This window comes from Dysidea avara, chromosome 10 (assembly GCF_963678975.1).
Source record: "Dysidea avara chromosome 10, odDysAvar1.4, whole genome shotgun sequence".
Taxonomy (NCBI): domain Eukaryota; kingdom Metazoa; phylum Porifera; class Demospongiae; order Dictyoceratida; family Dysideidae; genus Dysidea; species Dysidea avara.
In genome coordinates, this window is record NC_089281.1 from 23,653,343 (window position 1) to 23,678,518 (window position 25,176).

Consider the following 25,176-nt stretch of genomic DNA (forward strand, 5'->3'; position numbering starts at 1 on the left):
TGGTGTGATGCAGGATTGTGCAAAGCACACCCACTATGCAAAACTAGGGGAGTCTGAGGACCACCCTCCAGGAAAACTCAGAATCACCACATTCACACCTTTGTTGCTGTTTTGCACATGATATGATTGAATTCTGTAAACATAGAGATACTAACGAGGCTGGATTTGGTGACATTTCAGTCACTAAAACTTATAGGCTGACTTGCTACTAAGATTAAACTTTATACTACTGAAATTGTGGAGCTTATTTCTTTCATTATGAATGTTATGTTTGTTTCCATTTTAAAACAAGCATATTCAGTATAAAATAAACAACATTTTTGTGGAAAGTGATGATGTGTCACTCTCTATAGGATATCTGGAAAGATAGACGTGTGTAGTGGGGGCACAGGCCCATAGGCTGGGGGGTAATAACATTAATTGTGGAAGCTAAGAACATTACCATAAAGTGTTTTAATTGTTACACACTATTCGGATGGCTTCAAAGTACCATCTGGATAGTCAAATTATTGTACAGATATTAGCTATGGACAGTACGATCAACGGACATCTTTTTTGCTTTTGTATAATTATCAAGACAATTTAAACACAATCCAAAAGTAGCAGATTGTAATATTATTTAATCCAATGCAACGAGCAAACACCATAGTAAATTTAAACAAACACACACCGTTGTATAAATGTACAGTACAATGCAGTCCTACAAAGCCTAAAAACCTACTTATAAAGCTAGTGAGCCTATGCAAGTCACGTAAAAGTGATCAGGTAATCAGGATATGCCTGAGCATCTGCAAATATCACAAATATTTGTGGAGTGTTGACAGCATCCACAACAGAATCATACAACTCTAAGCCATTAGCACTCTTTGCTGGAGGTGTGATACAACTTGAATTTCCAACTGTGTAGTCTCCAACAAGCACTTTAGCTAAAAACATGTACTTGTAATTATTTGCATCTCTTGGAGAATACTGATCTCTTGCTGAGTAACTAGCATCACGAGCAAAGTATACACCTTTTCCATACACAGTTGCTACAGAAGAAAGCAAAATAGCATATGATGTTGCTAAAATACACATTATTATTGTAAAAAAATTCATGCCAAGATTTAAGAGTAGTGGAAACAATAGCCATAGCCCATACTATTTAAAATATGTAAGACCTTTGTGTCTCAGATCCCCTGCTCACATCGAAAAGTCTCACTGTCTAAATTTGGTGATTATCAAATGGTAATACTGTTCCCCCTTAAAATGAAGGGAACCTCCCAAAATGCTGCCTCTAAACCCCATCATAGAAATATCATATGCAATGAAAATCACTTTACACTAGAATAGTCTTTAGTCCATCTAACATCAATTAACAAAAAAAAAATACAAGTTGGCTGAATCGAGATATACTCTAATACAATAGTCACTTTAATACAACAGTATGTATGAGAACAGTTACAAGTTAGACCTAGCTATTTTTATAAGAAAAAGAAGCAAGTACAATATATACATTATATTGTTCTAAAAGAGACAGGTGCCCCTCAACAACAGCAAGGTCAACAGCTGGAGGCACACAGGGACATTTGGATCTAGAACACGATTCCCTAATACACATTATTGAAGAGTGTAGCAAGGAGAACCCCAAACTACAGCGAAGCCTGCCCATAACCACAGAATATGGGGAACTCCACTTCTCACTAAGCAAATGAGCAAGATGTTTATAAGTGATGGTATCTGCCTTCCCCATACCTACAGATGTGAAGTGGACTAATACAAGTTACATTGTAGCTAGCTGTGCCACAACAAAAAACTAAACAAATGTGCCAAAGTAGGGGCTTTCCCACTGAGCTATGCTGTATCACCATCATTCATCTCTTGTTTCACTACTTTTTACTGCATAGATCCCTACTTCATTTTTAAATTAACAATTTTTAAAATACTAGTAAGAACACAGCCAATGTATATAGCAAAGAATACTTAAATCATAAACTCTCCCTGACTCCTGACCAACCAGCGCATATAGTACATGTATATTGACGAAAGATGTCCATAATATAGTCCTACTCTTCCACCATCCCTGAGTCAATCCTCTTAATGGAATAATAAGTAGTGCATTTAAATATACTACCACAATTAGCAGTAACTGTATGGAGATGATACCATTTTTTCCAGCAAAGCTTCTGTTAAATCCTTGATGAGTGATTTTGTCAACAACATCATTAGGACATCCATGAAACAATTCCTTCTCATTGGAAGCAGCATTCCTCTGGTCCATTGTTTTCTTCTTTGTCACATACTGAGCATAGAGCATAACATTTTGAACACGCTCAATCTTCACAATATTATTGTACTGTGCTCCTGAATACACATAAGCTGGGGATCTCACATTAGCTAAGGATCTCACTGAAGCAGTCATTAGTGGTGGTGCTGCTGCAGCAAGAGCAGACATAGTAGCTTCAAATTTGCTTTTCACGTCATTGTATTCTTTGTCTGCTGCAGTTAAGGTAATCAGAGAACATGTAGTTCCTGGAGGCATATATTTCCAATTTGGTGGACGTTCAACTGCAAAATACACAATATACTTACGATTACATCTACGTACATTAAAAGAGTTTTATAGATTAAGGCAATTCATGCAGCTGCAAGGCAATACAGATTTTATGACATTATCCTGAAAGTTTTTAATACTTTCAACCTTGACTGCATGGAACTCAATACCACAAAAATGGGTATAGTCAAATCCTTAAACTTTGTGGAGATTTTAAGTATGAATTTGTTTGCTGCAAAACAAAAAAGCTTATAATATTAAAAAGAACTGGCTAAGGAAAATGAAACTTTTGGATAAAGCATGATAACTACCAGGTACATTGTTAGACAGTAAGGGGCACATATTTGAAAACAGAAGCCATGAGGCCCACAACCAGAATTATTTACAGCAATCGGCAAGTCAAATGTATTAAGTAAACCCTAATGGTAAAAACTGTTTTAACAAGATAAATGATGTGTGCAGTATTACACATACATTGCTTTAAAAGATCTTCAATGTCGACCCGTTTAATTCTGTAAACTGACTGATCTTCACAGGCTTCCATCTTCTTAAAGTCAAAATTCTCTTTGATATCTTCAGCCTCGTAAGTGAATGGTTTATCTTTGTTTTTTTGATAAGCATCTTCAATGTGGTAGTTCGTGAGTGCATCATACTCCTCATATTCATTATCTTCATTCAGCCAACTCCATTTAACTTTATCATGCAGTAACTTTGCTTCCCTTAGCCTTGACTCAGTGGCACGAATTTTACCTAAAACTTGTTGTATGTCAACCTTCAAATCAGCAACATCATTACGATCTCCTCTCAACTTAATATAACTGAAATCCCTACCAATTTCAATGATAATCTCCACATGCTTTTGCTTGGCTTTCCTCTTAAGCTCCTCTTTTTGTTTATTTGTAAGTTTAGAAATTTCTTCTTCAGCAAAATTCTCATTTGAAAATTGTTCATCAATCAATCGATGCAATCGCTCTTCAGTTTTCTTCACCATATTTGGATTTTCTGCATAAATTTGTATGAGCAGAACTGATTTTTCAGAGATGATTGGTGTAGGTTTCACAGGCTGTGGTGGAGATGGTAGTGTATGTTTAGTAATTGACTCTTCAACACTGCTGTCACCATAAATCCATGACGACATAGCACTGGTCACACGTTTCCATAGCCCAGGTTTATTTATTATTTCTACGAATTTATCTTTGAATGATTGATACATTGCACTCTGGTAAATAATAATACGAACTCGCTTCACATGCACTGCATTGCTCTGGCCAAAGGTAATGATAGAACCACATATACTATGGGCAGCATCATCTAAGCTGTACCCTGACATTCCAGTACCAATAGCAGGAAAAGCAATGGAATTAAAAGAAAGCCTTTCAGCACGTTTCAAACATGCAGTAATTGTCTTTCCAAGTACTTGATTGCGATTGTCAGTAGCAACAACATGAAAAATCTTCTTACATTTCAACTGGCCGGTTGCAGGTGTATCGCACACTTTTCCTTCTTGCAACTTAAACCCTTGTGAGATCACAGCATCACACACCTTCTGCATTTCAGGACCACCCTTCCGTAAAATAGCACCAGCTACTCCAGACCCCACAAGCTGCATCATCTCATTAGTCGTGTTCACTATAGCATCGCTATCATCTTCAGTGATATCTCCTTGCAATATTTCAACATTCACAGAGCCAACTGCAAAAGATTCTACTGCAGCAGGGTGTGTCACACCACGGTGGTATGACATGGGCTCTTCATAGTGTGATCTAGCAGACACAGCAGGTGGCATAGTTGGGGAACTACCAGGTTTTCTCATTAAGAGCTTATTAAACTCTGTAAAGGTTTTGTCCATAAAAATAACCAGTTTCACCGTTTTGATTTGGGTTGATGGATTAGTTTTAAAGTAAGATGTGATAGTACCGACCATGATATCAGCAACAATACTTTGTGGATAGTTGAGATTACCGGCTCCTAGAGCAGGAAATGCAATAGTTGAAGCTTTCAGCTTCTCACACATTTCTAAGCACTTCTGAACAAGATTTTGCAAGATCTAAGGGAAAAAAAAACACATTATAAACTTCAGCCTATATTGTATGATGGTTGATTACCTGTTCAGAACGTTTTCCATCATAAACTGGTCCAACTGTATGAATTATCTTTTTGCAATGAACTGAACCAGGTCCAGTCACTACAATTTCACCAACAGGAACTTTCCCATTCTGTGCAACATAAGTTGTACATTCATCTTGTAGAGTTTGACCACCAGCTTTAAGGAATGATGCTGCAACTGCTCCTTGACGTAAATTGAGGTTATCACCAGCAGTGTTGACATAGACATCAGCCTGTGTAAATAATACACAATGTAACATGTTATGACTAACTATCAATAGTACTTACCTTCTGCTTTAGTAACTCTCCTTTAAGAAGCTGTATATATTGTGTAATGATATGATGATCAGCTTTAGAGATGGTATTTCCACCAGACTTTCTACTTGGATTTCTGCGCTTACTGTGAGAGTGTATAGAACCCTCAGATACAGTATCTGGTGGTGGCATGCTAGCTGGAACACTGGTTGCAGCACCTTGAAAATTGTTAAGCTTTTGGTTCATCTCATGGGAAAAGGCACTTATGGCTGAATGATCACGAACCACAATTGTGATTTCATGCAAACTACTGAGGGCATTACCTGCACTGTACTCCACAAATGCTGTTATCATACATGCAGCACACTTGTTCATTGGGAAACCAAAGACACCTGAACTTATGGCTGGAAAGGAAACTATTCTATAATTTGTGGCCAACTTTAAACTCTCCAAACATGCCTTCCTTAAAAATGCTTCTTCATTTAATAGTCCACCATTCCATTTCGGCCCAACTGCATGTATTAAACGTTTACAAGGAAGTTTTCCTACTTTAGGGGCCATAATAGCATCACCGTTGCTCAATTTTCCTTCCCTGCGTATTAAACGACTCGACTCTTCCTGAATAACTGGACCTCCCTTGTTAGCTATAGCCAATGCAACGCCACCAATGTGTCTCAACTCTGCATTTGCCGCATTGACAATAACATCTGCTGGAAACTCAGTGATATCTCCTCGGACTAGAGTAATCACTTTACCTTCATTAGTTGTTCCCATACACACTCTATCACTACCACCTTTAGTAACTTCACTTTCTGCCACATCATCACTTCCATCTTGTTGCACATCCAATTGTATGCATGACTTCTCTTCTGCTTCAATTCCTCTAACTAGAGTAGTACCCTTCTCACCATAAAAAAACCTGACAGTTCCAGGCCGTGCTAGTTCAATGGGAGGTGATGTAGATATTGAAGACACCAACTGCTCGATTTGCTTAGCAAAATCTGCAACAACTGGCTTTTCTCCTCTAAGTATAATGGATCCCTTCTTGTCCTTTTCATTAGGTAGAAAATATTTTATCTTGCTTTCATTTTCTAACTTCTGCTCTATCTTGCTCCATTTGCTAGCCATGTGGCTACTCAATAGTCTCCACTGTGCCCCGAACAGTGGTATAGACTTTTCCTCATTGCATTCACTTTCAATAAACTGCTGAATATCTTCCTTGACCAAATCTAATGACTCCTTGTCTCCAATTACAGTTAACTGGTCATTTAAAAAACAAACAGAAACAAGATATGTCTCTTCCAAATTTGACTGCAAAACACCCCACCTTTTACTCTGAAGAGAAGGAAGAAATATTGTGGGATGAGGCACAATAGTAGAAACAATATTTGTTTCAATTTTCTTAGCAACATTGGCACCGTCATTTTTTGTGCTACACAAAAGGACCAACACTTCCTCGGTATCAAAATGTACTGATACGAGTGACTCAAATCCTTGCAGGTACTTCTGAAGTAAATGCTTACCTCCTGTAGTTGTGGATAGAAACTGAACAATATCATTAGATATTCCAACGGTAATACAGATCATGCTTTCTTTTAACAAATCAAGGTCCCTTTTAAAAGCTTCACGTTTACTCTTCGTTCCAACAATGGAAACAATACAATTACCAGGGTCAACAGTAGCTTTAATATCAGGATGAGTTTCTAGCAATTCTTTTACCTTTAAATTTAAAAAAGCCAAAAATTTTCTGTCTTCAACAGGAACTGGTTCAGTTTTAGGCATTTCTGATTCGCATATCTCCTCTATTCTATGTTTCATTGTGCTAACCATCTGCTTTTCACCACTCATGCTAACAACACAACTGTCTTGATCAAATGTGATATCCAACAGTGAATAATTCTGCATACAACTAATAATAAAAGGAAGCACAGCACTTTTAGCTTCACTAGGAAAGCTAGCAGTTTCTGTTACAAGATCACCTAAATATGATTCAACGACTGATTGACACCTAGACTCCCAGTCTTCCATGTGCTCACAACCACGACAAGGATTAATATGAACCTGCATCATTTCTGAGTCCACAGAAATAGCTGCACATGAAGATGCGAGTATTTCATTTAGTTTATCCTGACTTTTCTTAAGGCATGTCACAAATTGTTTACTAACTTCAACAACAAACGCTTTGTGAGAAAGAGTAGGTGCTCCAACAAGTGGAACAGACATCATTGATACACTTGGTAGTGATTTACATTGTCTTACAACCACATCATCTCCTAGTCGAGAATGACTTTGGCTGAGAAGTATCTTCATATCTATGTAATACATACATAAATATAATTTGAAAGTATAACTAAGTTCTTACCATCTTTATTTTCCAAATGGACAATAACCCTTCCATTCTCAATGACTTGAATTTCTTTGTAAGACTCAATCCCTGATGCACTTTTGTTTGTCAAGTACATATCCAGCCAATCCTTATTGCACTTTTGTGTAGGGATATTCTCTAATAAAACACTGGTGGCTAGTACTACAGGACGTCTTGCTTGAATGTGTCCATCCATCAATGGAGTAATGGGTATTCTAGTCATTAAATCATCAAGACCTAAAGATAAACTTGGTTTAATATAAATTCATCATACCTCAAGAAAATACACAGGAAGATTGTAACAAATTTAGCAATTGTGCTGGCATAATTTTGATATAATAAGTATGTGTGGGAATCAGGAATAATGCTGGCATTTTGAGGTGGTTATAAAGCCTTAGCAATAAGAAAATCTGCAGCTCTGTTAGATTAAAGCAGCAAGAAATTCTAATAGAACAGTCACACAATGTTATTCTAATAAAACATGCAGTCACATAGAAATTAAATATTCTAATATAGCAACCTGAAAACTATATCTAATATTGACATTATATTGGTTAAAGATGGCAGCATCATATTGGGAATAATATGGGCATTTTGCAAAAACAATAGGTGAGTACTGTTCAAAAGCATAATGAGTATGGAATAGATGTGATATTACTGAGCTATACATACTGTATGAATGTGTGAAAGTCACATTTTATTGGTTTCTGTATTATACACACTTGTTTGTACTATTGTATGTCTTGATCAGTGTCAGTGTAACATGCATTTACACAAAGTTATGTAAGAGATATATTCAACCATAAAGCTTATCATCTATCAGACTGTAACTACTCCATACAAAACAAAAACTAAGCAGCCAAAGCTACTTTTAAAAATCTGTACAATAACCTACATACTTATGTATGTAAGAAGATTGCTATTGTCAGAGTGATTTTTATTTGATTTGAACACAGTTATGCAATTTTTTTTCATGCATACAATTTTAGAGTACACATATGTACGTTTATCCTTCTTAAATGATATTAAAGTGATAAATAAGTGGAGGATCAATTACGTATGAGGAAACCAAATTATACAACAACAGCAAACTATGAGCTATAAATGAAGGACAAACATACATACTGTATGATGCTTATTCATCAAAACACACAACTTTTATAAAGACCACTCTTTTTTACAGTTAACAAGAGTCAATAATAATTAACTCTTGATGTCAATGTATTACACTTACCACAAGGTGGCATATTGTCGGGTTTAAAAGTGACCACAACTTCAGTATTGTTACGATCAATAGTATAGTCCCCATCTTCGCCATCCAGTTCAGTGATACTATCAATATATAAGAGTAATACTTCGTCTTGTATAGTTTGAGGAACATTGTCTAATATCAGAATATTATCAGAGTTGTCATGTGAATTAGGATCATCACTTGTAGCACTCTCAATGGTACCAGTGGAAGCTACCAACTCTACTTCAACTGTACTACCCACAATCTTGTGAACTTTCTTCTCTGCTACTCTAGCAGCAACTGTATACATTTTAAATATACACAGTACATGTAAGTATGTGGCTGATAATATTCTAGCCTGTTGTCACAAGTTTTGCTAGCATAGCACTTATTAGAATTATGACTATTGGCACGAGTAGGTTTTAATCACAGTGTATTACCCCACCAATAGGTACCAAAATTACTATAATATCGGCTTTGATTTGATGGAATACTAGAGAAGTTTCAATGGCATTGTATTACTACGTTTTTAAATCAGGTGTGTGCCCACAGCTGGTTTAGTGAAATTGTTTTACGAAAAGTGTGTGTGTGTGTGTTTGTGTGTGTGTGTATGTGTGTATGCATGTATGTATGTTTGTATATTTGTTTGTCTTTCCACACCCACATGAGCAAACTTTTGTTGCTAAAAACAGCCTTTCTGTTATAAATAAAGGCCATATAGAGGCTGTATTAAACTTCCAGGCAGGTAAGCTTTGGTTTAAGATGGTTAATATGTGCCGGTTTGAATATAGGTGAAACAGTTTATAAGGACGCAGTGAAGGCCTTTCCCAATGGGCTCTATGGATGTTAAACAGCCAAAAAAAACACAGCTGGCCTCCTAGGCTACCGGGTATAACAGAATTCCTTCAAGTTGAAAAGGGGGCATTCCCGTACATAATGAAAATGAAGAACAGCTTTGAGGCTTTGCCTGGAGAATTTGCATAAGAAAATGTTATAGACAAACTATAAAACAGTTAAGAAGATACTTCTGTGCACTATTAGTGGGTTAAAGCAGTTCGTATGAGGTACGCCTCCTTAGCAGTGCTTATCAATGTAATTACAGAATTAAAAAATATTTCATCAATTACAAAATACAAATCACAAAGCAAAACCCATATTAGTTTAGTACACTGTTAATTAATTCCAGTTAGGTTTGCATGTTTGCTGCATGGCGCCTGAAGTAGCACAACATCAACTTGTTTTGTAATATCCTAATAGAGTGCACATTTTTTTTTGAGGATTTCTAATAGAAGTTATAGAATATGTATGAATGAATATCACGTTTTCTTTCTTCTTGTAAATATTATACTCACAGTATGGTGTGCCGGCTTTCTTGGCCACATAACACACTACTGTGTGTCTTTATATTGTACTTTGTGTGGTAGGATCTAATTACCAAAGAGTACTATATTTTGTATACAGTACCAATTAGCTACTTAACTGTACTGTATGAGTCATACAATACAGTTACTGTATGAGTCAGGACAAATACAGTACAGTTATGTATGGAATGTCATGAAAACAACCCCCACTTAAACAGCATAAAATGATCACGTGCATGACATTGTAAATTGCTAAAACTAGCCAAACTAATCCTACTACTTTGTAGAAAAGACTCTCCCGCATCATTCTCATGCACAACCCTTCCCACTACTATTTTACAACAAGTGAAGCTGTACCCAGACGGCTACCACTTTAATACGACATTAGATTCAATTATAGCAAAGGTGCATGTCATTGACTCATTAAGCATAGTAGTAGTGATCACCCCTGGGTGGTATTGGTACGATACGTGTATCCTGAGCAGTATCACTACTATTATGCTATTTTCATATAGTTAAAAATTAAGTTCATGGTTTGAAATTGCATGAACATTTTAATTTTAATTAAGTGATTGCCATATCATATTGTATTGTATAGTAAGGTGCATGGCCCACCAAAAAATTACCCAAAAAATCAGCCTCAATTCCCTGACGACAATGAGGCAGTATTGGTTAGGTAAAACTAAGCCAAAACAAGCTTTCAGATTGACCAGAAATGCTTTCAACAAGTTGCTATGGATTTTTTTTAAATTTATTAAACAGAAATTTCTATTCACTGACTGACTGCCTGCCTGACTGGCTGATGCTTTCAGACAAACGTAACTTGATAATGGCTAAGGTTACGGGCTTGATTTTTTCACTATTCGATGTCAATTCGGCCCAAGAGGTATCTTTTGGCATACTGCAGTACTTCTTCATGGACTTACTAGTGTCCTCCTTTGTGTCCCATTCATCTTTGCTGACAGCGAAAGGTGTCAATTTGGCGGTAGCACGTGATGACTTCCCTTCGTAACGGAAATCGTTCGTATTTTTCATAGTGGCTCTTTGATTGCAGAGGTGCTTTTCGAACAGTTCTTGATTCGTGTAATGGGTTGAACATATCTTACAACGAAGCATAATGGATACTTCCTTTTTCAGATGATAATTGGTTGCTGGGATGCGGGGCGCCATTTCATTTGATGCGGTATGCGTGACGTCACCAGTTATAATAATTTTATGTTTTAACAAACAAGTACACAAAAATCTAGAGTAGGGACCATAGCACATCGATAAAATGTACCGAAGCAAGCTGGAGTAGTGCACAATATTAAATCACAGTAAAACAATAAGAAGTGTTATATCTCTACTGTGCTCAAGATACCATAAGAAGAGCACATAACATTTCTTATTGTTTTACTGTGATTTAATATCGTGCACTACTTCAGCTTGTTCAGTACTTTTATTGATGTGCTATGGTCCCTACTCCAGTTGGAAATTCCTGTGTACTTGTCCATATCACAAACGATCATGCAGTGAAAATTTGGTGAATTAGATGAATGACCAAAAACTTGTCAAATTCTTGCATCATACAGTACGATAGTACTGTATAGTAGGGACCACAAAGTGTGGCCCATGAAAAAGTATCACACAAAAACCAGCCCCACTTTTCCCAGACGACAATGAAGCAGTATTGGTTAGGTAAAACTAAGCCCGAACAAGCCCTTGCTATGGAATTTAAAACTAAATTATTTAACAAACTTTTCTAGTGACTGACTGACAGACAGACAGAGTAACTGATGCCTTCAGACAAGCATAATTTGATAACGGCTAAGGCTACGGACTTGAATTTTTCACTGTTTGACATTGCTTTGGCCCAAGAGGTGCCTTTTGGCATACCGTAGTACGTACAATGCATTCTTCATGGACTTACCAGTGTCCTCCTTTGTGTCCCATTCATCTTTGCTGACAGTGAAAAGTGTCGATATGGCGGCAGCACGTGATGGCTTCTCTTCGTAATGGAAATTGTCCGTATTTTTCGTGGTGGCTACTTTGTGTTTTTCGAACAGTTCTGGATTCATACTGAACATAGCTAACAACGAAGAGTAATGGATACTTCACTCAGACGATAATTGATATAATTGGGGTGCGCAGTGCCGTTTCTATCTTTTGATGCGGTATGCCTGGGTTCACTAGTCATAATAAATATTCTTTACAAGAAAAGTTAACAAACAATTACACAAAAGGATTTGGAACTTTCAACTAGAGTAGGGACCATAACACTTGACAGAACAAGCTGGAGTAGTGCAATATTAAATCACAGTAAAACAATAAGAAGTGTTATATCCCTACTGTGCATTTCCATTATGGTATCTTGAGCACAGTAGGGATATAACACTTCTTAATGTTTTACTGTGATTTAATATCATGTACTACTCCAGTTTGTTTTATCGAAGTGCTGTGGTCCCTACTCTAGTTGAAAATTCCAAATTTTACTACACACATACATACACATGTTTTTACAAAAACAATATAATTTTTGTTAAACCAGGTAGCCATCTGCTGGCTGTGGGCAAAATAGGGATGCACCAAATATCAGCATAATGGAAACGGACCGATTTACCGGTGCTTTATTTACGTGCTTCAGAAAGAATACTATAAACAATTTGTGTAAAATGAAAACTACTGGCTCACATATACCAACTGATTGCACATTACCATTTTGATCAACAAAACTGACATAAGCAACCTCCTCCTTCATTGCAATGCTTTTCACATCTCCTCCTCCAGATTTCTTCTTGTTAGTGAAGTAAAGTTTCAACACTGATTCATTGTGGGTAGATGATAATCCTTTAACCAGTACAGTATCAATGACATTAAGTGATGGATACAATTGTTCACTAGTAGTAACTACTGGTTGTGGTACTAACTGTACTTCAACATCTTGTCCAACTATTTTATGATGTGTTCTCTCTGCAACTCTGGCAGCAACTGTGAAGAAAATAAAATGTGATCCAATTACTCTAACACGTGCATTCTTAATATTGAAAGGATATCTCAAATATTGAGAATTACTGTACTGCGCGGCTTGGACATTCAGGAATTTGTGAGCAGGACACTAAATGAGACTAGCAACTATATGAGGAGAGTGTTTATATACAGGACCAGCATTCATGAACTCATATATCTGTGCTACTCCTTCAATAATATTTCCTTAGAGTACTTTACAGAGTCAAGTTTAAAAGGGAGGCAACGGGAGGATGTTTTTCCTTCACTGCTTGTGGCACTGCACAGATTTGTTAGAAACTAGGTATTTGGTCACATACATAAATCTAGAGTTTGCTTGAAACCCAATGTTTATTTTGCTGTATTGTTCCCTCTACCTCAGGAGTTGATACAAGACCAGCCAGAGGATACAGGACCGAGGTACATGTAGTACAGTGAACCTCAATTATACAAACATCAGTTACCCACACATAAATTCTGTTAACTTATTGAATTAATTATAGTATTTGACTGTTATAGTTGAGTGATTAACACATTCTTTGTGTATCTTAACCCATTAACCATCAAAACATGTATATCAAGCGGAGTATAGGTAGAAATATATACTTGAAACTGTTCACTATGGACTAAGGAACTCTGCTGGTATGTGGTAAAATCGGCTAAGGTTGAATGAAAATGCACATTGCAAGTGCAACATCATGAGACAACTAATCCTTATACTACATACTCTACAACGTTTTCTTATGGTGAAATCTTCTTCCAAGACTGCTTTCTGTGAGTTTCAGCAATTTGTGCATGTGTTTAACAGCACATGGCCACTTCTTTGGTTCTTCATACAATGGGAAACAACAAGTAAGTGCTATCAATCTTTTTCACTTTATTTTGATACAAGAAATTAATAATAACACTACTTCTAGCCTATTCTAGCAAGCTACTAACGTTTCTGTGATTTTGTAGCACTCGCATTGTGCACCTTTTTAGGTACACAATACTATCAATTAAGTAGTTTCTAATGTTGCTCTGTAAGGATAGCAAAATAGCATCTGTACATAATTATTGCTACACAATATTTCATGTCCATGGGTATTTCAACTAAGCAGATGGCTAGGGCATGTTGGTGTAGTTATCCTGAACTGGTCTGTTTAACCACCTAACACAGCATTGTGCACCTGAAAAAAAAAAAAAAACTTTAGGATACACTTGACCTATAAATGGCCAAGGCTGAATCCTTTGTCTTCATTTTCCAATGCTGTAAAAGTATGTAAAGTTCCAGTTATGCAATGACTTTACTGGCAGTAAATTTTAAATGGCTTCTACTGTTGCATTGTCTCTTCAATATCCAAACAGTAGGTAGTCACAAGGTGGTCAGGTATATACATACATAGCTGACACATATTGTCATATTTCAACCAAGCACTTACACAGGTCATTCAAGGCTTGGTTCTGCACAAAACTAACAAGGCCTAGTTCCAAGACTGACACCTAATGCTGAATTTTGGTAAGCACTGTCAGTGGAAAACCTTATCCACTGTATCAATAAGATGCAAATGTAGTTAATAATAAAGCTACTATACCACACATCTTTTCACCATGTATTTTACCTTCTGGATCAGCAAAAATGATATAAGCATGAGTATCTTTGATAGCAACACTTGTCACGTCTCCTCCACCAGATTTCTTCTTGTTAGTGAAGTAAAGTTTCAACACTGATTCATTGTGGGTAGATGATAATCCTTTAACCAGTACAGTATCCATGACACTAAGTGGTGGATACAATTGTTCACTAGTAGTAACTACTGGTTGTGGTACTAACTGTACTTCAACATCTTGTCCAACTATTTTATGATGTGTTCTCTCTGCAACTCTGGCAGCAACTATGTATAGAGGAGTTGTTAAATATGTGTATGGTACGTACGTAGCTATCATATAAAAATCACAAATTTGCAAAGGTATGTACACTATGTAAACTTCATCTGACCCTCACAATTACAAAGGTATTGTGAATGCTCATAATTAGTGACCATCTCAGCGAAAACCCATCTAGTTTGCACGAGCATGTGTATTGAGAAAATTGACATTTAAAAATAATTCGTAAAATTATGCATGCTACAAGAAAAAATATGCAAGTTATTATTGGGCCAGTACTCGAAGAAGGAAGACTCAAATCGCTTAAAACTATACACCATCTTATTCGCCTACTCATGGGTAGTTTGAAAATCTTTGTTTCATTTCTATAGCCCCGATGGTGTGCGTGTCACGTGCGTTTGTTTATGAAGCAGTAGACGTAAACAAAATTATTGCCGTTTTTTCAACAAAACTGCCTTCATACGTCTATGCGCAAGTGACTGCAAGGCTAAAACTATACCTTGGTTGATCTGCCAATCCATGGTGAACATTGTAAGCCAAATTCCAACTTTGTAGACTAATCCAAACGGAAGTTATGGCTGCGAATGCAAGAATCTGTAGTTTATTTTTAGTATAGTCACTGTACAAATCGATTTCCTTGTTCTTCCTACTTTCTAGCGCTGTAATTCCAAAACTACTCACCACAAAAGGCTGAAACTTTGGTGAACCATTCCTTGGACAATGCAGATAATGGTGAGAAATTAAAAAAAAAAAATTGGAGGTTGTGCGAACTAGATGGGTTTTCGCTGAGATGGTCACATTTATCAGTGTTGGGGGTACGCATTACATAAATACATAATTATACAGTATGATAGAACTGTATATTAGGGATCTGACTGACTGACTGACTAACCAGCTGCCTGATGCCTTCAGACAAACATAACTCAATAATGGCTATGGCTATGGACATAATTTTTTCCCTGTTTGATGTTGCTTCAGCCTGACAGGAGCCTTTCAGTATATGCACCATGGACTTACCTTTGTCCTCCCTTTCTTCTTGCTGACAGTGCAAGGTGTCGAATTGCAGTAACATGCGACTGGCTTTGTACTATAAATGGTTCATTTATCTATAATGACTAGATTGATTGTAGAGGTGTTTCTCGTAATGTCCTTACTTTATAATGTTCGACGTCGCTTCAGCTGGACACGTGCCTTTTGGCATACCGCAGTACGCACAATGCATTCTTCGTGGACTTACCTGTGTCCTCCTTTGTGTCCCATTATGTGGTACGCGTGGGATCAAAACTGTGTACTTGTATGGATTCTTAATATAACTTTGGTGCTGGAAATATGTCAAACCATAACAATAAGCCTCTGTGAATAAAAAAATACGGTCTGTGCCATGCGAGACAACGTCCATGATCTGTACATTGTATGTACTGCGGTACCCCATTGGCACGAGTTGGGCTGAAACGACGTCTAACAGTGAAGAAATCAAGCCTGTAGCCTTACCGGTTGTTGAGATACACTTGTCTGAAGACACTAGGTAGTTAGTCAGTCAGTTGAAAATTCTGCTAAACAAAAAATGAAATTTTATCTGAAGCATTTTTGGCCATTCTGAAAGGCAATTCTGAAGACAGTTTTGGGCTTGTTTATACCTGGTCACCAATACTGCCAAAACATCATGAAGGCATGAGGCTAGTTTTGGAAGATTTTTTTTTGCCAGAAAAGCCCACACCCCCATGATCCCTAATATACAGTTACCATTGTAGTGTATGATAAGGTGAAGATTATAAGGTGAAGATTCTATTATATTTTGTGAGAACGAAATGGCTTTTCAGACTTGGTCTTACTGAATAAGGGCCAGCACATTGTGTACATATGTAACCAAGCTGAACATTGAATCTTGTCCTCACTGTGCTCTTCATGACCATGCACTAGAAATAGTCAAGCTTAAGGAAATTTACTGAGTCCTTAGCTAACTAGCATATGTATAAGAATTAAGGAAATAAGAAAACACTCAAAAGCCTACAAATGTACAAAGACAATCTTACTAAGACCACTATGGCGAAGCCCTCTGATGAAATTTCAGTTAAGTTCTCTGATTAGGGTCAACAAAACCCATCTCAACTTTGTAATGTATAAAACTTACGCAATTTAAAAAAAAGCTTGGGATAGTGAGCAAACTGTGGCTACATAAACACATGTGGACCCATAGTAACATATAAACTTAGATTCTTACATTTTTAGTATTCTCTACTCAGGCAATAAATATATATCAGGGAGATATATACGTATGTAACGGTACCCAATCGGACTGAGGTTGTATGATGGCAATTGACACATGAACTACTTTTCCGCCCATTGAGTGAGACAAACATTTGCTATACTAGCTATGGATGTAGGTAGCTGGGAAGACATAGTGCAAAGCAGAGAAACAGACACACATGTGCTGTGAATAAACACACACATAATTTCACACACGCTACCTTCTGGATCAACAAAAGTAACATAAGCTTCAGTGCCTTTCATTTCAACCTTCTTTACTTCACCTCCTCCACTGGCTACTTTGTTAGTGAAATAAAGATCTAGTACTAATTCATCATTGTATTCACCCAGTCCTTTGACCACAATTGTGTCCATATGAGTTCCTGGTGCTAACAGACATTCCCCAGTAGCAGATTCAGTATCCACAAGTTGTACTTCAACTGCTTGGCCAAGTATACTATGAGATGGTCTCTCTGCAACTCTGGCAGCAACTATACAAAGAATGCATAAATCTTTCAACACAACTAAGACATGTGATACAATGCATACCAGGTAGTTACTTTCCCTGTGATTTAAGTACCTCAAAATGTACTATGGCAGCAAATGAGTTACACAGGTACTAAGTTGAAACCTTTATTTGGATATTTCAGTAATCTGTTATACTGTTCGTTTATATACTTTCATTTATACATCAACACTGTTTTAATTAATTAATAATTATCTCATTGCCAGGTGAATTCCTGGTGACTACTGGCCAAATTGCCAAATTGCATATTACCTTTACTAAACAGAGAACTACGTATTTAGTAACCATACATCAAAATACTCGATATGAAATAACGAACTTGACTGTGTTGGTTTTGCTTACCGCAATGAAGTTATTGCTCGGCAAACTTAAGTCTAAACTTTGGGCCTGAACGAACAAAGGAATCCCAGCTAACTGTCTACAAAGGAGCCTTAGAACTATTCTATATAGTTTACTTACACTATGGTCAATTTCACAGCTGGTTTATTCGTAATTTGTTTCATTTTCGGTGTTGCACATGCATATATCTACTTGTGTACACCATGCCACGTCTGGGATAAAACATTGAGGGTCATCTTTCCCAATCTTCATTGACGTATGGTACTGTCTTCTTGGTAGTACAATAGATTTCAACTTGAAGAATGACTATTTTAGTAACAAACACTTAACCCTGATTACATAACAATTGTGCGTTAGTCCGAGAAGAATCCAATTATCCCAAAAACGGGACCCCTATGGGCATGTCCGTTTAGCACTAGTGTATCTCACTATTTTATGCACTAAACAGCTTGTAGTGAAGCTAGATTTTATTCCCTGCATGATTTATAATGCCATGCCACCATATGGCGGCTACAGGGGTTAATGAGTTAATTAATTACTTAATTAATTAGCCTTTTCACCACTGCAAATGTCATAAAATGGAATAGGGAATCGAATATATACACTTGTAGCATCACTTTGTAAATACTCTAAAACTTCTGTCATACCCATTATGCTTATCCTGTAATGGTCACACTCTTATGAATAGAGGGTCCCTTGTACACAATAAGGAAGTATAATGATGTGCTGCTAATTGTGTAAGACAGTGACCAAGTATGTCATGATACACAGTATAGTAAGTGTGTTGTGCAGCCAAGGAAGTCAGTGTGCCACACCATGGGTATATTGACAGGAAGAAAACGAAATTTTCATACATATGTAGCTCTGTACTCCCTTCTCAAATTGGAATAAGTTTTGTACTACATATGTGACTGTCTCTGGGAAAACCGGTCTTATCGCCCATTTAAAAGTATCGAGAAACGTCGGTTTTAAATATTCTGTGTGTTGTAGCTGGCCAATGGTGGTAGCTACGCATACCAAATTTTCACACGTTTCACAACAATTTCTTACCTTCCTGATCATCCACTGAAGAAGTAGTCAACAGCTAAGTTTCCCGCCATTTTAGATGGTTTTTAAACCGAGGTTGTCTGTATCAGGCGAGCTCCAGAAGGGGTGGGAGGCGGGGGCCCTGGAAGGAGGGCAAGATGGTGTTCAAAAATTGAAAAGAGACGTGCTAGGATGAATTAGGCCAAGTTATAGGCCATTCAGGGCTCAGAACTGGCTAAAATGAAAGGAAATTTACAGCACAGGTCATTGTCCAACACCACAGAGCTGTACAGCCACACACAGCCATCTCCTGGTCGGCCAGGGCTCCATCAAGACCCCAGACCACTCGTACAGCTCGCCACTGTGCTCTAGAAAAGCAGCCAGCAAAAGCAGACCACTTTACTCTGGTCGACTGTGGCAGTGAAACTTGATAGTGCATTCATTAAGCTTTGTGTTTGTGTGAAAAAATCAAACTTCCTGTCTTGGGCGATAAGAACGGTTTTCGTAGATCCAGTCACATATGTGGCCAGATTTTACAACACCATTCCAATCACACATCAAACAAAGTCAAACTAGTAGATAACTACACTATCTTTTTTTTATTTGCTAGCTTTTGCAATAAAGTATCAAAAATTGCTCTGGTTTAACAAGTATGTGAAGCACACAAAGGGTCTACGGGCATCCCCCCAGGAAATTTTTGAAATTTACCTGTTGTGAGATCAAATTTGGAAGCAATTTTTGTCAAAGATTTATGAAAATGCATGTTTCTTCTATAATCTATAAACTTGACTATAATTGAGTACCTGCATCATGCAGTATAGGTCAATATAGGATTATTGGTGTCAGGTCATGCATGAATTTCATTGTAATCAAACCAATGTTACTTTTGAAGATTTATAATTTCCTGTTTGCCTGTAAATGCATGAACTATACTTCCCTTACAACCATAAACCATATAGCTACACTAATGTAACAGGAGCATAATTCAATTACTGAACTACTACCATAGACTCCGGCTATTAGGTGCACATGGTTATTAAGCGCATATTGCCTGTTAAGCGCATATGGTAGACTTGTGCTAGACACCTGTCTGTTAAGCGCATATGATTGAAATCGCCTCTGCCACCTCGTACTACATAAAATTGTTGTCAGAATGAATCAGACATGTCACAGCACACTGGATGTCTCACCAGGCCTATGTCTAGCAGATACTGCCGTCTGTAATAACAATAGCTGTAGCTGCTACCTGAATTATAAGGATTTCCGTTTCCACGGCTGAAACAAACTATTAACTGGTGTTCAAATCACTTGAAAACTGTAGTGGGCACAACTAATGCCCTCCTAGCAGAAATTCTTTACCGTAATTTATAAGCGCATGCGTTTAACAAGCATAGTAAATTTCACAAATAATTCCTCCGAAAATTATAAGCGCATGCGCCTAATAACCAGAGTCTACGGTATTGCAACAATTTTTAGACATCGTATTGGGGATAAAAGTCTCAATTATTTGATGTTGATAACAATCGAATCACCAGATGTGCTTACTGATAGTGAACTTGACTGCATTGTTAATATTTTGGAAAGAAAAGTCTAGGAGAATTGTTGTATAGATTGTTTGATAGTTTAGTTGCTTAACATGTACTATTAATTCACTTGTTTTTAATGTGTGAAGTTTAAACTAAATAAAGGATCATTGTGTATATAAGTCAAGGGGCTTCTCAAGGTCAGTAAAATAAATATTGTTAAAGACCAAGCTGTAAAGGTCTTAAGGGTTTCTATGAAATGGATTCATCACTCAGTAGTTCCACAATGGAAAATTTTAAGGGCTTCTATCCTATAGACTTATTACACTATAAAGTTTACTATTTGCAGCGTCTATTCCTATTCATAGGGGGCAAATAGTGGGGGCAAACAGATTCCAAGGGGGGAAACCCTGACTGAAGGTTTGTACCTTGATAGTTACCAAGAAATTCAACAAGTTTGCGTAAGCAGTTTATAGCTGATAGGCATCACTGCAAGGTCAACTGCTCTATTACAGTATCTTGATCACATGACTTTTATGTATGCTTGGTAAGCCTGACTATATATTTAAAAAGTTTTTTTTGTAGTAGTAGTACTCTAATAGAGCACACATTTTTTCTGAACATTTCTAATACAACGCACATAGAACATTCAACCATGGATAGATCTCCAAAATTATATTGTGGTGCAGTAAACTAGAACTTCCATTTATAAGGCTAGAAAGCAACCAACAGCAGTGGAAGAGTGGTAAAGGACTTGGGTGTGTAGGTGTGGAGGTCAAACCCTGAACAATTTTTTTGATATTTTTCGTGCACATTTTAAAAAGTAACTGTTCTATTAGAGTATCTTGATCACACTTGTTTCACATGTTTGGTTTTGCTTCATATCTCCTAGTACCTTCAAATAACAAAAGGTCATACTACCATGGTTAGCCTACTTGCATACCTATTTTTCAAGTTGTTTCTGCAAGTAATTTACCCTGCAGACATGACAAAAAATCACACTTGCAATATTGGAAAATTGCTTGTAACTTTGCTCGTAACTTTGCTCCACTTCCAATCTGTACATAAATTGGGATGGTGTGGAATTGTGTTAACGTATCATACTCTAGCCCTGTTGCATCCCAGCTTCTTTCATGAGCCACGTCCACTTATCAGAATGTATGTTATTGGCAAACATGGAACTACGCCCATTTATCAGTAAAGAATGTGTAATTAAGCCATGCCCACTAATCGAACGTTGCTGTACTCATCATTGTCTAGTCTTACCAGAGGCACCAGCTTCTTTTGTGAGCCATGTTCACTTATCATAATGTGTGATACTGTCTGTAGTGTAAACAGACAAGGAGCCATGCCCACATATCTGTAAGGTTTATTGAAGTTACTAGGTATGAACCAAGTCACATCCACTTACGTACACAAAATGTATTTTGTTGGAACCACACCCACTAACCGATTGTTTATAAACTTACCTATTTTCTACCCATTTACTTGATATGTTAGTGAAGCATTCAGCTATTGGTGCATGCCTCAGCGTTATTTAAACTAGGATCAGATCCAAGTCAACAGTACTGACCTGGTTTCAGCCCTGGACTTGAGCAACTTTTACACTTTACAGTTACACAATGACTTTGTGGTTATCGTTGTGTAAGCAAAACATCGATAATAGAATTCCTTTTTCTAAAGAAATCAGTAAACTAGATTACAGTTTCTACAAATTTGGCAGTGTGCAGGTTTTTAATGTATTCACCCATTAAACAATTCACAATTCAAGGATTATAGCAAACAGTTTAAAAATTGAAGGCACCTAGCTTGTCACATACGAAGACAAAAATCATACCTGTTTGATCAGTGAACACAATGAACACTTCTTTCTCCCTCATTACAATGTCAGTTATATCACCACCTCCACTTTTCGCAGGATTTGTAAAATAAAGGTCCATCATGTCTTTATGTATCAGTTGTTGAAATCCTCTAACAACAACTGTATGACCATCAGTGACCAATGGCAGTGTAACAGGCGGTTCAGGTACTGGTGGCTGCTTCACTAGCTCAAGAGATAACTCCTGTCCATCAACGACATGTTTCATTTGAAATAGAGCCTCTTGCACTAAAAATCATGAAGAATACATGTAACTGCAGTACAAACACAACACAACATACTGGAATAGATGTGTGGAATGGATGTACAGTGTATCTGTCCAGTATATCTGTCTATTGATCCATGCAAGCAAAGTTTCAACTTTAAAAGAAGACCCCATTCTTTGAATGATAGTTTTACTGTATTAAATGTTAACTTTTTATGAACCATTTTGTTGTATTAACTTCAAGGGAGACATGTCCCATCTCTCAAACAATTGAATGGGCCTCTTTAATCTCTATTTGCTGTACTAAGCATAAACTCTCATCACTAGTCAGCATTGTGGGGCGAGCCTGAGCAGCTGTAGAGGTATACGAATGGATTATCATGTGCAGTGTTGTATATTTCAGTGTTTTTTTATATTATTTCTACAGACATGAAAGAATTCTGAAATTGATGATACATCTAAATGCACGCCTAGCTTCAGTAAACATTTGCAGCATCCATTTGTCTGTCCATAACTTATTCACAAGTGTAATCAACTAGCACATGTACTGTTCACGCACTCGAAAGGCATGTCCATTATGTTTTATCATTTACAGCTAGCGCATGTACTGTTTGTGCATATCTTATCATTTACAGCCGTGACACAAACAGATGCATATACACATAGATGTTAGCCACACTGTACATGTGGCAGTTGTCCAGGCTTGCCTAAATTAGCTTTCAACTTGAATAATGGGTGCACAAAAATGTTTGTACTGAACTTTGGCTGACCACAAACACTAACTAAAGAGACACGTCTCAAGTTTTAAAGGTTGTGATAGTGAATTCAAACAGATGATTAATGTTATGTAATAAATTATGCAATTCCCAGGCAAGTGATATAGCAAGAATGAGAAAAAAAGCAATTTTTCAAGAAATCCTGTAAGATCCTACAAGAGCCGTTAAGCACAACAACTTGTAAACCGTGTATGATTTACATTTACAACTGATACCCAACCCTAAAGAGAGAGTCTGGTGAAATTGTGTACAAAAAGTCTGGCATTACCAGAATGTTGGCAGCTCCAGTTAGATTGCTCTATTTCAAACTGATTATGTAAAACAAGGATGTGTGGTTAATGCCTAATAACTTTACTGCTTAAAATCATGGCAACAACAGGAACACAAACAATCATTTTCGTTATAGTGTTGCACAAATAAAGTAGTGCCATCAGTGCTATAAGCAGATCTAGTTACATGAATTGATGACGTCATGATGAAGTAAACATAGCACTTACATAACATGTAAACGTCATGCAAGAAACACTCCAGAGCTCAAACTTTTTGCACAAAGTTTCACCAGACCAGTATTTGGGGTTGGGCACTGCAAGACTAATAGTTAGGTATCTATGTATCTACTAAGATTAGAAACTGTTTACTAAATACAGAGAATCTTGTAGCTTACAAATTATCTTCTCTAGTGTGACTAATTAACACTACATTTTTATCATCCCTTGAAAGAATTTAAGGCAATTGGTAACCGTAGTTACCGTACGTATACCAAATAACATTCTGATACACTTTACTCTAGGATTTTTACTTAGTATACAGTGTACTAGTCCCACGACCCATTACATCAAATTGTGATGCACCACCTTCCTCAAGGGGGTGTCACTGTAATAGTCACTGTACTACAATCTACAAGTGCATTCAAAGTGGTCAACAAATATCACACAACAGAAAACAGTCAAGCTGTTTTCCCAGCAAGGTCAAAGTTGCACAAAAATAAGTCAATGGTCAAGACACTTTTTTTTTTCGAAAGTCAAAATTGATCTTTGTGACTGCGTTCGCAGATTGTAGTACTACTCGACAGTGCTTATTGGAGTGACACTTTGTTATAGTCCTGCACCACTTCCCTAGTGGAAGCCTTTGATGAGGAACAGTCAGATTGAGCTTAGACGGGGCTGCCCACAAGAGTATCCTAGGATATTTGACCACCTAAATGGGTGGCTGGATCCAGCTACTTCATTAATCTGTGGCTACATTTTTTTTTCACATCCTAGCCATGCCCACACAGGTCTTTTTGGTCATGCTTGTGGTCGCATGTCAGAGGACTCACCCACAATTAATTGTGTTATTTATATATTTGTACAATATTTCCATCATATTCCATTGTTTTCTCTCTCTGGAAAGGACGGGGACTTTATATATTGATGAGTGAATTTGAATAAAATGTATTGTCACATACTTTCTGGCGATAAACCCTCAATGACTATTGTCGCCTTCCCAGGCTCTAAACTCTTTACAGTAACGTCTCCGCCGCCATACTTCTTCTTCTGAAAGTGCACCTCAATTTCTTCTTTGGAGATATCTTCCGATATACCGGTGATCTCCACGGTTAGATCTTCCCCCGCGCCGTTCATAGTCGCCTTTCACTTGGCCAACATATCCGTGAAAATCCAGTTATACAAATTCGCAGAAAGTATAGGTAATTCCCCCATGACCCGGGCGCACGTTCATGTATGCGTGCGCCCAAGTATGATCGTGCGGGCCAATTGATTCAAAAAACCGGTGCTGAAATTCAAAATGTCATGGAAGTCACTACTGGTATTACAGAAGAAGTAGACGTAATCTGTGGCTCGTTGAAAGCTAAACTACGCGTGAACGATTTGTGCGATGGAAGAAGTCGATGTGTACTACTTGGTGAATCCGTTTTGACCCCTTGCGACTATGAAAGGACAGCTGGAACAGGATCGA

The 25,176-nt window shown here is 37.3% G+C and overlaps 1 protein-coding gene across 2 annotated transcripts; it reads right to left on the reverse strand.

The window, feature by feature from the left end:
• Positions 1 to 602: 602 nt before the first annotated feature.
• Positions 603 to 24,902, reverse strand: LOC136268139 (protein mono-ADP-ribosyltransferase PARP14-like). 2 transcript variants are annotated; one of them, XM_066063383.1, is made up of 12 exons: positions 24,668 to 24,902; positions 22,198 to 22,467; positions 17,168 to 17,437; positions 14,435 to 14,707; positions 12,546 to 12,818; positions 8,494 to 8,790; positions 7,257 to 7,496; positions 4,928 to 7,206; positions 4,639 to 4,872; positions 3,008 to 4,580; positions 2,146 to 2,547; positions 603 to 1,031 (listed from the first exon to the last, which is right to left on the reverse strand). In XM_066063383.1, the coding sequence occupies exons 1-12, from the start codon at positions 24,840 to 24,842 to the stop codon at positions 748 to 750; spliced, it is 6,570 nt and encodes a 2,189-aa protein (XP_065919455.1). In that variant the 5' UTR covers positions 24,843 to 24,902; the 3' UTR covers positions 603 to 747. The 2 variants fall into 2 exon arrangements, with proteins under 2 accessions (XP_065919455.1, XP_065919456.1); XM_066063384.1 differs by lacking the exons at positions 17,168 to 17,437; positions 22,198 to 22,467; positions 24,668 to 24,902 and having other exon boundaries at positions 14,435 to 14,592; positions 14,652 to 14,674.
• Positions 24,903 to 25,176: the final 274 nt, after the last annotated feature.

Bases quoted from the DNA above. Each gene is read 5' to 3' on its own strand.
- LOC136268139 (XM_066063383.1), bottom strand. From the start codon at position 24,842: ATGAACGGCGCGGGGGAAGATCTAACCGTGGAGATCACCGGTATATCG. The intron at 14,708-17,167 runs GTAGCGTGTGTG...CTCTATACATAG, and splicing joins TACTTTTGTTGATCCAGAAG to TTGCTGCCAGAGTTGCAGAG. The intron at 2,548-3,007 runs GTATGTGTAATA...TGTATTTTGCAG, and splicing joins TGAAGATCTTTTAAAGCAAT to TTGAACGTCCACCAAATTGG.